Source organism: Balearica regulorum, chromosome 3 (genome assembly GCF_011004875.1).
Source record: "Balearica regulorum gibbericeps isolate bBalReg1 chromosome 3, bBalReg1.pri, whole genome shotgun sequence".
In the NCBI taxonomy this organism is placed as follows: Eukaryota; Metazoa; Chordata; class Aves; order Gruiformes; family Gruidae; genus Balearica; species Balearica regulorum.
The window spans coordinates 65078664-65097324 of NC_046186.1; the positions used below are offsets into that span (position 1 = coordinate 65078664).

The 18661-nt window shown below is 42.7% G+C and overlaps 1 protein-coding gene across 12 annotated transcripts in view; it reads right to left on the bottom strand.

The window, feature by feature from the left end:
• Nucleotides 1–3382: 3382 nt before the first annotated feature.
• The window catches only part of NHSL1 (NHS like 1), a 184324-nt gene continuing 169045 nt past the window's right edge, over nt 3383–18661 (bottom strand). For 9 of the 12 annotated variants that reach the window (XM_075748212.1, XM_075748214.1, XM_075748211.1 and 6 more), the window contains 3 exons: nt 10351–13773; nt 9667–9796; nt 3383–6112 (listed from right to left, as the gene is read on the bottom strand). In XM_075748212.1, coding sequence (XP_075604327.1) covers nt 5389–6112; nt 9667–9796; nt 10351–13773 — 4277 coding nt within the window. In that variant the 3' untranslated portion in view covers nt 3383–5388. Of the gene's footprint in view, nt 6113–9205; nt 9258–9666; nt 9797–10350; nt 13774–18661 lie in introns of all 12 variants that reach the window. The other 3 variants (XM_075748221.1, XM_075748222.1, XM_075748213.1) reach the window with 2 other exon arrangements.

An 18661-nucleotide genomic window follows, 5' to 3' on the forward strand; every position in this document is an offset into this window, starting at 1 on the left:
TTTTTTCCCCCCACAAATTAGTTTTTAGCATCTAAACACCGAAGTTACATTTTTTACTGTTTTTTTGAAGAGGTAGTGAATACGCAGAAACTTCTGCAACCTACTTGTCCTGACAGATTTTTACTTTTTTTGTTCCTTCAGTAGTTAGAATTTCTGGTTTTATACTGAAGGCTGGTACACAAATAGAGCAGCATATTACAGACAGCAACTCATGTACACTGGGATTGGCCTTTCTCTCTTCTGTATATACCCCCCACACGCATATACACACACACTGGGATTCACTATTAACAGACAATTTCCTACTAAAAATCAATGGCATTTCGCATTAGCATCGTTGGGAGAAGAATTGATTGGCCCTTAAAAGGTTGGTTGTGCATTATGTGAAAGAAACTAAATGCAAAGAGCTAAATTTGCAACATAAGATGTATTTATTTTGCTGGGGAAGCGCTACCAAGGCTTTTACGCAGTCTTTCAGAACAATATATGACACGGCGCTCGTTGATCAAACACCTCTGTATTTTACTCTGTTGAGTGTTTATTAATTCACACCAGTATAGCCACAGTCATGATCCAGTATGGAACCTGCAAGATTTTAATGCTGCACTCTGATTTATAAGTTGATGACACCTCTTTAGAACCAAGAAAATTATCAATTTTATGTCAGAAGACTTTCTAGTCTTAACCGTGAAAGAAATAACTTCTGAAAGTTATTCACAAAATAAAGTATAGGGGGCGAACTCAGAAAGGTAATATAATGTACTTTGTATGTTATATAGCTAACGTAATCTGTAGCTTTGTGTTCTTTTTTTGTGAGTACTGGAGTTATTTTAAGTAAAATAGGTAAAACGATTACTCATTGCCACTGTAAATTTTTTTTACACTGTTTCGTTGTTGAAGTCCATTCTCTTAATCTTCTCTTATAGAAGCAAACAACGCATCGTTTTGAACCACTTAAAAGTACTATAGCACAGCTTTGTTGGAGCAGTGACTGCTGCTCTACGTGGCTTTTCCAGAAGTTTGTGGGATCCAAACAGTACCTGACAAGATAATATTTGCTCACAATATTATGAAGACATTTATCCCTGTGCTGCATGCACAAGTGGCCTCTCTTCACTCCAGGAAATGACCAAAGGTTCGGCGAGTTACCAGAACGCAGGTGCCTGGAGAACTGTAGCCACTCCATGGGAATCACTGCACGTAGGGTCCTTGGTAGAAATTAGGCAGGATAAATCTAAGCTTTAATCTCTCCAATTCCATATTCTTTCCAGATTTCAGGCACGGCTTTTCTGTACAGACCCCTTCCAAGAGTTGTCCTTGAGCCTGTAGCCGCCTGCCCAGAGTTGCCCGAGGTCTCCTAGAGCATTCTTCACTTCAGCCTGTTACGGCTTCTCTAAGCTCACAGTTTTGCTCTTTTTCCTCTTCCACAAGGTTTTTCCATGTTTGACTGAATTTGGCCTTCTATACCCTTCGAATTGTGAAGAAACATATAGGCTAAAACTTTTCTTTCCCCTTGCTCTGACTATCCCATTATTCCTTTGCCGCCTTCTCTCTGCTGCACTTGCTGAAGCTTCTTTATCTTCACGAATCTGCATTAGCCTGCCTGCCTCACACCTTATTGTCATTCTGTGCATTCACTGGACTTCTCCTCTTCTCAGTATCTGCCTGCTTCACCTTTTCTGCCATTATTCCGTGCCTTCTTTCAGGCCGAGCATTATGCATGAACCAGCGTCCACTCCTGGTTCCTCAAACCCCTGTCTTCATCAAATCCACTTCTTTCCCAATTATTTTAACTGATTCCCAGTAACCTTCCAAACCTCCTCTCACCAAGCTATTGCTCTTTGCATAATCATCCTTCGTTTAAACAAATAAATTCTCCTCTCTCCAGTACCTAAACAGCGAAGGCTCGTAAATGCCACAGAGCCTTATGAATGTATTGACGTAATAACTGAAGGGCTCTAAGGGGGACTGGGGCTGCCTACGTCTGGCACCAGCAAGAACCAACTTTGAACACAGATGAAGGAAGCATACAATGAGTTAATACAGAGCAAAATTTAGGAAAAGACTGGAGCTGAAAACCATTCCAAATAAAAGGAAAACCAGAAAGTAATCTCACATCTAGCTTCAAAAATAACTCTTGTTTTAGAGGCAAACTGTCAACTGTGAACTCTGAATGAGCCCTTAATGCATCATACTGTTACAGCATCAGGATGACCACAGTCTCCTTTTTCTCTTTTGCACGGCTGAAGTTCGCGTATTTTTCCTCCTCTCCTACTGCTCTGGATGTCTTTAGCAGAGGTTTGCTAAACTTAATCTATACTTGTTGACCAACAAAGCCACAATTGCAAAACCTCCCTATTGAAGAAGCTTATAATGGCAGAAAGTAACTTTGAAGTTGGATGCGTGACAGAAAATTAAGCATGTTTTCCTTAGCATAATTACATACACACCAAAGTTGCTGGCAGTACAGAAAACACAGCCTAAAGCTGTCGTGCTCTTAAGGTTTCATAGTGGAAACTTGGGCCAAGGACTGTATTGCTGACAAAACTGAGCTATTAACCAATTCTGCGTGCTGCTACAGAGGATGATGGCAGCGGGGAGAGAATATGGTGGTATCGACGTAGGAAAGTTACATCAGGTGCCCAAATAAATATCATTATGAGCACTACTAAACACATTTCAGAACATTTAATGTATTTCACTACATCTTATACCGTGCAAGATGTAGTCACGTAGCAACACCAGTAGGGCTACATAAACAGTAGAGCTGCACGCTAGCCAAAATCTGAGCCGCAGCCCAAACTCACACCACACGTGGGTTCTGGATGAGCATCAAGGCTACCTGCGGCCAGAGAAGAAATTCAGCTCAGCTACCTTTAAGTTTAATCTCACCTACCTGCAGACAAGTTGGTGTGCATATAAGCCAGGACTTTCCAAAGAGTTCCCCACACAACCTATAAAAACGACTGGCAGCACCAGCTGCCCGGCACGAAGGAAACCAGCTGCCTTGGCTCCCTCCTACAGGCACCTCGTGCAAAACGCTGCGAAGGACTGCAGAACTTGCAGACACTAGAACTAGAATTTTCTCCAATGCTGCAATTTGTCACTTAGATGATTTCCCCATTTGTAAACAATAAAACGAAGCCTGAGTAGCTTCCTGTCAGGATGGTGGCATGAGGACTAGTTAGCACTTTCACCTAGCTTCGAAAGGGACAGTACCTGCCGTGAAAAGGATGCAGCGCTCTGTGCTCCACGCGATTGGCTCTGGGAAAAACACCACAGCAACACTCGTGAGATGTTCAGCAGTCGCAGAATGTTTTGCACTATTTCTTTGCAACAGTATGCAGTTCAGATTAGTATTAATAATATCTGAAACAATATCTACTTTATCCAATTACATTTTCATTTACTTAAAAAAAATCCAATGGTTCTTTAAATATATTTAGCACGCAAAAATGGTAGAAAGTTTGCTGTGCACCAGTTAATCCCACCTTCATTCCAGTGAGCGCAGCTGGATTCACCTTCTCCACTTCATTTCACTTCTCACTCACGCTGCTTATAATCTGGTTCTCCAAGAATTTTAGTTTTCTGGGACAGGTTGCAAGTAAGAGAGAAGTAGTAGGAACACTCACAAATGATACTGCAAAAAGCTTAGGATTATTTCAGGTTTTTTAGTCTCAGCATTGAGATGCCAAAATGGGATGGATATGTAAGTATGCTTTAGTTGCCTCTAAAGTGAATGAACACTGGAGATTAGTAGCTGGATGCACGGTTTATGGCATTCAGTTCGCTGCCATACACTGCGGGACACATCTTTTGAAGGAGATTGTAATCAACTCAAAAGACAATATGGCAACTGGCAGCCTTTTTCTTTATTGAAGCAAAGTCACAGCATTTTCATCACTATTCCCCTCTTGTGAAGGGAAGAGTTAAACGAAGGCCCCTGAAATTTACATTACTAACAAGTAAAGGATTGAAGAAAGAGATTACAAGCATATTTCTCTAAAATAAATAATCTACAAAGAGTGCTTTTTCTTCTTGAAAGCAATCTAAAAATGTATAAATTCTACGGTAGGGAGATCAAAAGATATTTTAACAACTTTCAATATTTACAAACAATACAAAAACTGCGCACACCATCAAATGATGCAAAATTCCTACTAAGAACCAAAAACTCCAGCCAATATTTCAGTTTTAATTAATGGTCTTCTTTACAATTGGAAAACTGTTAAATGTTTTTATTATCTGTAAAATATACAATAAAAACAAACCTCACTAAATTATGAAGGTTAAAAAAGAGAGAAATACTGCAGGCAAATCTAAAAGGAAAGTAACTGTAACTTATTCTTTGGTAACCAAAAGTTAGCAAGTATCTGTATTTCAAGTGATGAAAAGTAATAATCTTCCCATTTTGACAAATGGAAGAAAGACTTCTGGCAAAACACAACTCCCAAGTTTCAGTTTTGAAAGACAGGCTCCACCTACAGCTCTGTAGTGCAAGTTCTCAAAGGCAAATTTTGCTTTCCAATTCAGAAACATAACCCTTCCTCGCTCTGGCAGTACACCGCTTAACTCCTCTCCCACTCTTCTGCTGTCTGCTCGAATCCTCCGCACACATCCAGTTGTTCCAGTTCTCTAAGGGAATACTCTGGTCAAGGAAGCAATTCACTTGGAAATGAGTATTTCACCAAGCGTACGCATGTGGCTGCATAGCAGCTAGTAGTGTGTTAGAAAACTTGGCTCCCTTTTCCACATTAACTACATATTTCATTTTCCCTCAGGAAAAAAAAAAAAAAAGTACCCTGGACCAATTCATAACCTGGTGACGTAATTGCTTTAGCAGGACACGCTTCATCGAACACTGGGGCATACCCCAGTCATAACCTCAGCACCAACCCTACTATCTTCCCATAGGTGAATGTGCCTCATCCTGCCACTCTCTGCTTAACGAATGCACTACGCTGACCACTACACTGCTTTTGAAGCAGATGTCCAGCTTGTACCACAGGAGCCTTCCCATTCCTCTTTTTCAGGCTTCTTCCTAAATCTTCCTTGCACAATTGCAGTCTCAAGAAAAAGAAAAACTTCACACCCCTACAGGCTCTGAGAAAAATTCCCCCCTCCCCTCCCCCAAGAGGACTTCTAAGGCTTTACACAAAAAATTCAACTGTTAACTTTCTTTAAGCCACAGACCACTCATTCAAAGCAAGTCCTCCCCACCCCAACCCAACCATGCAGAACTAGCATTGCTTTAGCATTTAAACACACACATGCAGTTCATGGAATAAATGCTCTGCAAAGTAAACTTGTCCTGGTCTGGGCTTTCCTCTGGAATCTAGTCCTCTGTCATTTTCTAGACTAATATCCAACTCCTTTTGTCATTGCCTTTTAACTTTCTTCAGCTGAAGGGCTCAGATATTTCCTTGAAGTACCTGGTTGAGTCACTAAGTCTAGATGGGTTGGATCCAAGGTCTCCTTGCAGCCTGCCTCCTCAGCATATGGAAAGTCATTCATGTCCATTTCATCACTGTTAAACATATCGAGCTGCCTCTCTTGCTGCTCTTCCAAAGTCCTTCGGACCCTGACCTCTGACTGTTCCACCACTTCCCCATCTCCTTCACTAATGACGGTCATGGGGCTGCTCTGGATGCGGTTGCGGACATTGTACTTGCTGCTGGCAGCAGAGGGGGGCGTTCGTGACCGGCCATACCTGGTGCCAGAGAAGGACATGCTCCTTGGCATCAGGCCCTCGCTCTTGGCCCACTCTTCCTGGGCCCGTTTGCTCTTGCTGGGCGAGCAGCTGGCAGGGCTGTCGGGAAGGTCAGAGGAGGCATCCGTCTTTGGCCGGTGGAACCGCGGGTCTGTGTTCTTCAACATCTCTGCTGCGGACATGCGGGAACTGGTGTCGCAGCGGCTCCCTTTCTTCAGCAGCAGGGCTTTGAAGTTGTCGTTGCTGGTGCTGCTCTTGCGAACGCTTCTCTGAATCGATCCAGCTTGTTTGAGCGTAGCTAAGGTTGGGGAAGCACCAGTGGGAGTTACGGGGGGCGATGGAGAATGGTTGCGGGTACGGTCGTCTTCAGAATCTTTACGGCCAAGGACTTTCCTTTTGGATCTGAGTTTGAAAAACAACAAAAAAAGAGGACCAAACACAAAATGAAACTTTTTACCTCCCCTAATTAAACTCAGCTTACAGGGATGACAATGAATAAAGCTAAAGCAGAGAGAGGGATAAGGGAGAAGTAATCTAAATCTAAAGCATGAGTAAGAACACCATCAAAACTGTATAGGCATTAATGCAGGTATTGGAGCTATAAGCTAAGTTTATTGTTCTTTTTCTGCAAATCTGGGAACAATGAAACTTCTAAAGGTGGCAATACTGATGTCCAAAACACTTTAGCAAATTTAGTGAATCGGGTTTTCTGAAGTCAGTATTCAACTGCTAAGACTAATGCATTAATAAAGATTAAACTCAATGCCATTTGTCTGTTAGGTTGAGGACTTGATTAAAAATACGTCATCTAGAGCATGTTGGTTTTCTTTTGTTTTATTATACTATTTCATTCGATGCTCTCTGGAGAATTAGAAGTGTAGTTTAGTGCACTTGCCTTTAGAAAAGGATATTGCAATGCACTGCTGCTGAAGTTTGGATGGAGTAAAGGGAGCCGCATATGTAACTGCTCTGGATTAAATCATTTAAAAAAATATGCCCTCCCCAACCCAAACATTAGATGAACAGTGAGAACGTGAGTTTTCCAGCTTCTCTTAAGATGCACAGACAAACTTCACAATTCTGTTGGTGCTCTGTCATTGCAACTCTTTGACTAAGTGAAGGAGAGACCAACTTCCCAATATGAAAGTTAACTTTCCAAATGAAAGGGAGGAGTGTTTTTTAATTTAAATGTGAACCGCAGGGACAACAAAAACAAAATTAAGAAACAATCATGGAACTGGGAATAAGCGGAAACTGGACCTCTATTCCCCATTTTCTGATTATTAGAAATCTTAAAGAAATAAATGTTTTACATGCCTGGTATCTATAGCAAAGCTGCTTTGCTTCTTTGCAGGCTAAGCAAGAATTAATTCAAAAAGATTGTATAAAGGCTAATTTCACATATGCTATTTTGGCAAAAGTTTAAAACAAGTCAGTAGACTTGTTACAAATACAATATTATCATGCTATAATTCTGTATTAGTTTTTATCAAGCACGTGTTCACTACAGATCATTCCCCTGGTAAATCAGGTTTCCACTTAACGTACTTTAGCTGTACTTTATTAAAGGCCTTGAGATTTTGCCAAGGCAAGCTCAAATGTCTTCATGCATTGCAGCCTACTGATAATAAAAAACCCTAGAAAACGAAGTAGCAGGATCCATCAGCTGAGTAGGTGGCAGCAACAGATACTGCCATAAATTCTGCCAAGGCTTTGGAATGATTCTGTCTCTCTTAAGCGGTGAAGTTTATGCACATATCAGTGATGATACCCCACGCAGGCAGCTGGAACAGCTGTTATTTTCAGCTGCTGCTGCCTCCACCTGCCTTTCTGGATGAAGAATGTGATACCGACATCCATTCAGCCTGAGGATGAATGGACAGCGGAAGATAGCATATGGATAAAATGATGACTTCAGTAGTGGCAAACGTATGAACCTTGCCTAGATTTAACTGTGTGTCAGTACCATAGGCAGCAAGCGAATTTGGTGCCTGGATGCTCTGCGAGTCTGTACGTAAGCACGTGTGTGCAACAGTTACAGGGAAAAGATTTCCCTTTATTAGGGTTTTGGCCACCTATGGGTATCTTTAAACACTGCAATGCTGGGGCTGTACTGCTGCCAAAACCCAAATGAAATTCCAAATAAACAGAAAGCAAAATTCAATTGCAAAGATCTGCAGGGAAAGACTTAGTTATCCTGGCTTGAAGGAATTCAGTAAGACTGTAGATGCAGTGCAGAGCAGTCAGTTTGCTGTCAGCATCTAACCAGCTTTCCTCAGCATGTATGAATTATGACAGAAACTTAAAATTAAGAACCAAATTTGGTTTTGGTGGCTTTTCAGACAGAGATAGGGTATACATTCAAACAAAACTGTGACTTAAACTTAGGTTGTTCTTCCTGTCCTTAGTGCACATACCACTAAATTTCTTGTCTTACTCCAAAGCACATATTCAAGAATGCCAATCACTGAAACAATACCTTTTAGAAATAGTGGGGGGGGGAACAAAATGGTTTTTATTAATTAACAGCCAAGGAAGATAGTGGTTCAAGTCTAAAGCCAGCAAAAGCAAGGTCTTAAAAACAAATGTGTCAAGCAGTTTTAACTATGTCACATCCAGTTCCATTGTCCATTTCCCCATAAACTCACGAATTACATGTATGTGCATACACACAGAGATCCACTCTCTATCTGCATACGTAACAGAGAAAGGCTACTGGCCAGAATATTTCATTCTAAAAACAGATTTGTCGCAGTCCTAGTGAGCGCCATGCAACACGAATGCAACAGACCATTTTTAGAACAGGTCCTACAGACCAAGTCCTAAGGGGGTAACTGTAAGTTATAAAAAGTCAGTATGATATGCATGTAATTTTTGTAACATCTGAAACAGAATTGTTTCAAAAATGAAAAAAAAAAATAGCATTTGCATCCCAAGCGCTGCAGTCTCCCAGCTTCCAGCCACGTTCTCACACAGGCTTTCTCCGTCCCGCAGTGCTCCTGATGCAGAACTCACGGACAGATGCGCAGACTGACAAATCGCCTAGATAAACCTATACAGATGCTGCCAAGCGCTTTCTGTGACAGGTTAAAAGAGACTGCCCCTCTACGTTTTGAAGTAAAAGGCAAAGCCACAAGATGGCACTACCACTACATCGATTCTAGTCTAAAAGCAAGCTCAGTAGTTCAGAGAGTGGTAACGGTCTTCTGTGTGTACTGTTTAAATGGTGCACACGTATCATTTCGTGGTTTTAAGCTTTTCTTTTCTTTTTTTTGACAACCTAATGTGAACAACACAAAAATCTACTTGTCTATTCCAGATGATTTTTGGTTTTAAGGGAAATGAATAATGTAATTAATAATAGAGCCAGTATTGCACATTTCGTTCATGAACCAGTTTGACACAAAACACCCGACCTCAGGCTGGATTATGGCAAACTATAATCCAGCGTTTGCCATATGTTTTGCCATATGACTGACATGTTGTGTTACTTGCCAGTTTCAGCCACGCTTGCCATGAAGCATTAGCGTTGAGCCTCTGTCCCAAACTGCACCATATAAGCAGCGAAGAGAGTAAAAAGAGATGAAGAACGAGAATGAAAACAAAAAGATACACAGAAAAAGCAACAGTAGAGTTAATATGGCAGATCGAGAACAGTACAGTAAATACTAGACATAACTTGATATTTTAAGGGGCAGGATTTATAATATAATCTACATTGATTTAATCTGGTAGCTTTTAGTTCAGAATGGATTAAAACATATTTGTAAAACAATAAAACAAAAGGGTTTTTTCCTTATCTTTTTCACATATAGCCTTAGTAGAAAGTTGATAAATGTGTGCTTTCTGTTAAAGCAATAACTGTTGTAATTGGGTGTTTTAGTAAAACAAGGTTAAATTAATTTTTGAGAGAACTACCGGACCTGACAGTATGGGAAGGGCAATTTCTGCAGTACCTGTGAATGGCTGCAAAAAGATCCTCAGTAGTCCTTGGTCTTGCTGGTGTTGCCACTCCGTCCGTCTCTTCCCCATAACTATTGCTCGGCAGGAACGAACTATTTGCTGTATCCGATTCAAACACCTCCACTATGCAAAGAGAATGAACAATTACTGTCAGTCCGTTGCGGGAACCCAACAGGCATATAATCCTGAAACCAGCCCTCACTGCCTCTAAGGCAAAGCATCTGGGAGACTGAGTGAGTGCACCGTTGTCATTATTGTGATTTCAGAACGATGCTTGCTTAGGAAACTGCAGTGCACGAAACGCCTGTGCTTGCTTGCACACACAGGCGGAGAACAATACTCAAGGAAAATTTGTGTGGTTTCCACTAAGATGCAAAATCAAAATTAACAAAGCTATCCATGTTTCCATAGCATGTTTTAGTCCTAGCATAGTTAAATAAAGTATCATTTTCTTTCCATGTCTGCAATGATGAGAAGTCAGAAAGGAATTACAAGAAATCTCATAAAGTATTAATCTGATCCCTCCAACTTTCTTTAGGCTTTTAGTTCTAACTATCACAAGAGGTTCTTTTCTCCTCAGAAGCCCACCTGAATGCTAGGATTGCTATTCTCACTCCCTAGCTTCTTTAAAATAGCTACCGCTGCGTCTGAAGAAGAGTCAGAGAAAAGAGACTCACCGCTTTCGTTCTCCTGAGATAGGTGTCCGTCAGCGTTACTGCCGCTGTCTTGGCTGCTGCCCGAACTGCTTCCTTCATCAAAAGCGGACTGCTCCTCCTGCCTGGGTTCTTCTTGAACTGGTGATGCAGCAGGCTGTACCACAAAGGCATTAGCTCCCACTGTCTCAGAGAAGGTGAATCCGGCAGCTCCTCCCTCAGGAACCAGGCTGCCAGAGTCCATCTCGCTAGAACTGAGTCCATCTGTAAGACAATTTCTCGCCTCCTCGCAGTGTGCAAGCACAGCGTCTCTCTTAGTTGGGCTTGATGTGCTTCTGACAGTATCACTCACTTCAGCTATTTTCTCCACGGTAGGATCTAACTGTGGAGGTGGTACAACAAGGAACAGTTTGGGTTTCTTTGAAATAGGAGGTGGTTTCTTGCTTGGCAATACAACCTGAGCCTTGTCAGGAGATGCTGGTGACCCCTGAAGTGACATGCCAGAATGGAGGTCTTCGCTCTGCACTGAAGACTCAGTTGTGTCTTCAGTAGCTGTCCCCAGTGAATCAGCTTCAAAAGACTTGTTTAGCCCTACTGCACTTGCAGGCTTTTGATCGCTGTCAAGCACAGGTACGTTATCGGAAAGCATGAGAGGAGAACCCCGAGCCAGTGTTTGAACTGAGTTTTTAAATGAAGTGCCTTGAATTTTCATTTCCTCTTCACCTAAGCTGTTACTGAGTCTTAGTGAGAGAGATGGCTTTAGGGAAGACTGCGATGATGAATTTACAGTACCTTTTTCCTGAGAGGTGGTTTCAGAAGCAGATTCAGGTGATGGTTCACCTTCTGTCATTTTTTTCACAGACCTCAGCTGCACCATTTGCAACGCTTTGGTAGTTACTAAGGGCATCACAGGTCTTGATGCATCTTGCTTGTTGAATGGCTGTTTCACTGGACTGTAGCAAGAATCTTCCTGGTTATGTTTCTTAAAAGAATACTGAGGGCATATTGTTGCACCTTTTGTTAGTTTGGGATCAAGAGGTGGTGCTGGTGGTGGGACGGCTAAGGGGCAAGTAGGCGGAGGAGGAACAGGGGAAGAGAATGAACTGTTGGAGGCTTCTTGTGGAAACCATGGGACGGTCTGGGCAAAGGAGGAATTTACATCAGCTTCTGGTGGAGGAGGGGGGAATACGGGAGAGGCTGGCAATGGTGACATATCCGTGACTTCTGCTGGAGGAGGAGGAGGAGGGGGAGGAGAAAGGTCGGGGCAATGCAGAGGTGTTGGAAGAGGAGGTGGTGGAGGAGGTGCACCAAAATCCAGAGGAGAGCTCAGGGTGGGGTCCAATTTTTTCACACTCACACTCCCTTCAGTAGATGTATTTGAAGAAAGAGAAGTGGAAGATGAAGACATGGACACTGAAGACAGAAGAGAGGACTTCCTTTCAGGCACTTTAGGCTTCAGCTTGGATTTCCCATTTCCTGATGATGCAGATTTTAAAACTACAGGCACTGGAGTAAGCGCAGTGGGTGTATTGGACTGGCTGGAGTACCCACTCGATGGCGATGTGACTCGGTGGGATTTCTCCGGAGAAGTGCTCTTTGGTTTGGCCAGTCCACTGGGCACTTGTGGCACAGAAGCCCTTGAGCCGTCACTGAAGTGGCTGATGCTGTAATCGCTGAGAGCAGATGATGTACTGGCAGAATGGGTCACTGGGGATTTTACCTGGTCGTCTGCCACTGCGGCATAGTCGCTGTAGTAACCCCACTGGTCAGTGTACTCCGACTTGATGCTACTTGTTTCACTCTGAGAGGGAGTGACTGTGCAGATGGAGTACAGGTTTGGAGCAGTGGTGGACATCATGCTGCTACTTGCACTGACCGAGCTTTGGCTGCGGGAGCGCAACACCCAGGGATCCTCATAATCACTACAGGGGCTCTGGGAAGGGGAGCTGCCATTTTTGCACTTGAGATTCAACTGCAGAGAATGCTGGAGAGTGGCAATGAGCGTTTCATCAAGTACCTGTCCATTGGACTGGGCTTTTTTCTTGGGCATCCTTCTGAGGGAGTCTGTTCTGGATGGCGGCAAAGGCGGCTTCTTTGCCTTTTTCAGAGAGATGTTTCTTGCAAGGGATTTGTCACCTTGGCCCGTCTGGTCATCCTGATGTTTCTTCTCCTTTCCTTCAAAGACATTTATCACATTGTCTCTGGGGTTCCCAATACCATTACTACTATTGCATGGCATGTCTGACTTCAGCCCGGAGTCCATATGCATGGAACTGTAATAACCATCGTGGTCCACAGAATACAGAGAAGTCGAATCGTCCCTGACCGAAGTCCTCTCCAGGCTGCTGCTGCTCTGGTTGCTACCAGGAGTGGCACAGCCTGGTGTGGTACAAACCACTTTGCGTGAGGGAGTCTCACTGTTTTCTGCAGACTTGTACAACCAATGCTCTGTGCTGTTCACTGCTGCTTGCGCTCGCTCCCCTGAATAGCTAGATTCACTCCTACCATCGCTGTCCTGGGAAGGGTTTGGTAAAGCAAGATTGTTCCTACAGCTGTAGCTCATGCTCTGAGACCCAGCCTCTGCGTTTCCAGGAGTGCTAAGAGAGACAGCAGAGTCACCGAGAGAAAGCATCATGACAGTATTAGATGGGATGGTGTCTGAAGTCTGAGAGTGACGTGTGGAGCTGCTCTCGCTCCAGTTACCACTTGATGAATGGTGATCTTCTTTCCCACTTACTGCACTGCTGGCAACAGGATTGTCTCTTGGCTTCGGGTAGGCAGCGGAGCTGGTAATTTTACTATCCGATGATCCAACACTCTGGGCAGTGTGAATAACGATAACTTCTGAGGAGGATGACAGCGTTGCGTTGGGTATGATGCTCGTTGAGTAGGTGGCATGAGGAGAGACCACACACGCTGGGCTCGCGGACTTTTCGCTATCGTAGCTTCTCACCTCTTGAGACTTTGGCCTTGACAACGTCCCTGTCATGGGATTATTCCTCAGATGCACAACACTATCACCCACTTCCATTTTACTTATCTGGTTGGGTAAAGTGCCAGCGATGTCTTCTGTCTGCCTAGAGATGCTCTGTGTCTGCTCTAGGGACTGCAGAGACACTCTCGCACCAGCCCGAGGCAAGCTGTGAAAACCTATGTCACTATTTTGGCGAGAAGCAAATATAACTGCAGCAGAATCACTCATCACTGACATGTTTCCAGATGAGCTGGAGAACTGAGACATCTGGGCTGCGATGCCTTGTCCTTTCTGCGCTCGTATTCTTCTCATTGAAGGGGGCACAACTTTAACTTCCTCCGTCTGGCAGCTGGTGTCCTTGGTTTCAGAGCGCTGCATAGCAGAGCGATAGCTGTCTAGTCTCCCTAGCGTGGAACAGTGATCTGGGACATACATCGAATGCCCTCGGAAATCACTTTGGCCAGTGCCAACTGCTGAAGTCAAAATAAAATAATTATTCCTTGAAGCACAAATGCACATTTATCTTCTTACTCATTTAAAAACAAAAAAACCCAGCAAACTGCTTGATCCCCATGCTCTTGAAGGTTATGCCTTCAGAAGAAGAATCTGCAACAATGGAGCTTGCACAAGCATCGTGTGTTTTCTGCATTTCTCTCCCCTTGTGCCTTATTACCAGGAACCTTCTGCTTACAGGATTGTCTGTGTTCCTGCCGCATATTCGACACATGAAATCCTCTGTTTATGACATGGTAATAATTTCCATAGTAATCAGTTCTGTCACAAACCAAGTAGCACTGTTTGATTTCTAGTAGGCAAAGCAGCAGGAACAGACAAAAGCCTGAGAAACGTGAAGTGTGTTTCCATGCTAATGCCTCATGCAATAAAGAAAAGGGGAAGGAAATGTGGAGACTAATGTGAATAATCAGATCTGCTTTTTAAAAGCATTAGACTTCAGAAAAAAAATTTCAGGAGACATGGATAGCTCTCCAAGTCTTGCAGTTCGTCTGAAAGGAAGCTAACACATTGAAACATGCATTGTTTTACCACAAATAATACATATGCTCTAACAGCATTTATACAAAGACATTATCCAACACTGCAAAGAAAACCATTAAATAACATTTCTCCATATGACTACTTTCTATTTATCATAAAGGAAAACTCCAAGAAGTGGGGAAAAGAAACAGCTAGTACTGATGGTCATCTCATCTTCAGAACCATCAGGAAATAAAAAATAACTGTACTTTTTGTTAATGAAGTAAGAATCATATACTGGCATTAAAAATAAACTTTGAGGACAATGGAAAAACAGTTTTCGTTCAAAATATAGTTATTACTCAGTCAGTAGAAAGGACTCTAGGGTTCCTTTAAATTTACATTTTTATTGGTAGCTGCCTTCTAAAACTACAAACCAGAGCACTGCCTTAAAATTAGTCTGCATAAGGCTGTTGCTTTTCAGTTCACTTGCAGTACAATATAAATAGCAGACACGAGAGGCAGGCGTGCTGCTGGAGATGCCTGTAAAGATGCTGCATATGTCACTGCGGGGGAAAATTGGTTATTTCAAGTCTCCGCCTTAAAGCTAGTCTCAGGAGCAATGAAGTAGAATGCCTGATACGACCGTTCTCCTTTCATATTTACTATATGGAACTGGATCAGGAGGATAGGTATTCTTAACATGCAGCATTAAATGCCACTTAAAGGACATCTAATTATCCTTATTCTGGGCAGGCAAAAGAGGCATTTAGGATAAGGCAAAGAGGGCTCTGAAAAGACTACAGTGAAAGCAGCACACACAAAAAGATTGTTTACTTCTTCTCCCCAGGCACATAAGCAGTCTTTCAGCAGCTTGAAGCCCATTTAGTTTGCTTTGTGTAGATTCCCTTGCTCTCAAGAAAACGTAGCCTCTTTCTGCTTCTGGTAGAGGTTTGCAGCAAAGCTAGATACTCGGATGCTGGCAAACATCTTGGATAATCTAATATGAGATACTGTCAGAACAGATGGACTACTGCAGCCAACCAAGAGAGGTATTTACATATTCTGTATGCAGTTATTAAGAACTGTACAGTAAGAAAAATAATTTAATTTTGCTTTCCATTTGTATTTTTTCTATAGAATCAATGGCCCCCTTTGGATAAGAGAGAGAAAAACATTGAAGTAGACATTCCGAATGTTTCTGGAACTGGATAACTGTTAGCCGATTAAAAATAGCCAGTAATAAAAATCTGTGTACTAAATTATAGAAATAACCAGAGAGATGGGGTGGTTTTCTTCTTTCTGCCACTGTGAAATGTACACACACGCGCGTGCGCACACACACACACGAGACTGAGGATGGGGCTTGTGGAGAACGAAGCTGGCAGCACTACAGCGAGTATCTACTACTGTCACATACTGACCTGTGGCTGAGCGCACCTCATGTCAGTATGCGATACGTTTGTATTCACAAAGGAAGCTAAATGCACTCCACAAGCAGCATAATGCATACGGACAGTTTATGCTTGTTTAAAATGTTACTGCTAAGGAAGGCAGATGGCAAAGCGGGACAACGCTGGACTTTGTAACCTCCCCTTTCCTCCTTCCAAACCCAGGAAGGTTAGAATGCATCATTTGCTTTATTGCAAATGCACAGTGATGTCTGAAATACAAAATTAAACCTCAGTGCTGTATCTGTGCTACTAAGCAAAAAAGGCCAAGGGTGACTGTACCAAAATGCCTGGGGGGAGCAGCTCCTGCCCCATCCCCTGGCACCCATGCCCAGAGCGAGCCTGGGAGACTGCTGGCTGGCCCAGCCCAGAGCACGCTAACGAGAGGGCAGCACGAACAACCGCAGGACGCTGTTGAGCATCGCTGCTAACCCTGTGTTTGTTACTAGAATAGAAGTCATTTAGGGTTCAGTCTAATACGCTCATGGAAACGGCACAAATTGACTCAGCAGCAGTAGAGCTTTACAACCTCAATGCTGCAGGGAAGCCCATCAGGGTAGGTCTTTGGACCAGCGCAAGGTTTCTTGTAGTCAGAATGGTTCAGAGCCCAAATAAATACAGGGTTCAGAGGGGGCAAGGCAGCCCGGTCTCAGAAGTATAAACTACACGACTACATCCTTCAATTGTTATACGGGATATGATCAGGGAAGGGTCTTTTCACGGCTGTTGCTATTACAAGAACACAACTTTGAGGTTTTAAATATTTTTTGTAGAAATGCAGCATATTCTGAAATTACTTCAGCTTTGGTTTTGGCTTTACATGTGTTCACAATCTCATGCAAAGCTGTGAGGTTTTACTTGCCCTTTATAATACAGCAATTGCTCTTCTTCCAGTTCTGTTTCCTGAAGAGGGACAACAGAAATCTGCAGGGAAAATGGTTCCAAAAAGCAACCAAAGGAACATTTAAGACTCAGGTATTCTCTTAAAATGTTGAGGGGTTTAAGATTTTGGTGGAATTCAGAGAAGGGTAGCAAGGAGTATTTTGTTTGCAATTTACAAATGCACTGTAAAACCCTCACTCGCTTCCAGAGTAACACTGAAAAGCAAGGGTTTTCAAAAATCCTTAAAATCAAACCGCCTTTGTTGGTACTGCAGCTAGATGAACAATCCAATTCTAAGAGACAGCTCAAATCTTTAATTGACTATTACATTGAAAATGCTAGGTTTCTCAGAAAACCTCTATTAAACAAATAGCAGTCAGAAATGGCAAGATTTCTGCAACACCAAAATTCTAGAACTGAATCAGAGCTTTTAAAGAATACCACCCGCAAGTCCGTCTAGTTGCAGGGGTGATGTCTGAGCAGGCAGCAGCAATAAATCTTGCAGAACTGGACATCAGGTTACGTTATGAAGTCAGAAGTGGCTGCAATTTTGGTGGTACAATAAATGTGGCTGAAAGTAATTAATAATAATCTTGTCTGCATTTTATATTATCCTGTGTCCAGTAGCCCTGCAGCCAGTGCTACGTCCACCACAGGAGACCTGTCTCTACACTCCTTTCTTCTTTATTACCCTACTTCTTGCTATGCTGAAAATATCTCTTAGGGCAAAGGCTCTTCCCTAACACACACGTTCAGGGTAGACTCCAGCAGCAAGTAAAGAACACCCACCATTTGGAACAAGCCAAACATGGAACATATTTAACAACTCTCGCGTGGAAGCGCAGAGAAGAGGTTCAAAGTGCTTGATCCAAGCTAGGCGCAACACAGGTTACACCAGTTCTCCCTGACTCTGGTAGTTACTGGTGTTGCTCGTTAGAGATGACAGGGACTGAGACTGACTGCAAATTTGATGGAAAAAAGAAAGTGTCTGCATGTAATCCCTAGGGCCAGGTATTAGCTACCAGAAGACTCTCTGTCTCCCTGTGACTCTGGGTGATCTGGTGGCACCAGCACCTTGCTGCAGAGAATCATCAGAAAGGACCTCTGCATTGAAATGAGCGTAGAAAACAGGATTTGAGAGGATAAAAAGTATATGTGTTGAGATCACAAAGAACATGCTTTTTTCAACTAGTATATAGAAGTAATCTCTCTCTTCCCGAAATACTTCTGACGACTCATTCCTACTATAAGCACTTGTCTCTTGTGCCACAGGCACATTCCTAAGATTTGTTGCTTTCATCTTCTCCTCACGCCCCACCCAGCAATGCTCCTCCAAACCTGCTGACCTGGCCAAGTCACTGTGCAGGCACCACAACTTCCAGCCTTACAGAAAACTCCAGAGACTCTTCATCTATTTTACCCCAGTACTTGCATACCAAATGATTTTTAATCGACACTCAACAAGAAACAGACAAGTACGCTGAGCTTAGGGTAATTTTAAGGAATTTTCACTGTGCTCCATGAAGCATCTGTAATGTCTCAGAGGGGAGAAAAATATTGCAGAGGATCCTGCAATACTTTTCAGTACTGCCAGCTAAAAAATATCCTGAATCCTTGCATATATCACTGCCAACATGAAAGGGCGAATTTTGATGAAAATATAGAGCATTTAAGTTTTCTTGGTTCTGTTCATTTCACTAACCAAACATCCAGCCCCTAGTAAAGATTATATTCCTGGTATTGCTGTCTTTTACCCCTCATTATCAAAACGTAGATGATTGATACATACTTTGTTACACCCTGATCTCTAGATGAATAGTGGTGAATACAGGCAATGTTGAGAAAATACAGCTCTAAAACCAGTATTAGTTAAAAGGCACAATAACTCTGAAAAAGATCGTTAAATTTGCAACCTGAAGCAGGATGCAGAATTACTTGGCTTGAACAGCTGGGTATTTGCGTGGTATTTCTATAGGACCACTGGATATCTGTGACTCTTCTTACCTGTGAGACCTATAATTTGAATGACTGCCAGCGCAGAAAGGACTAATTG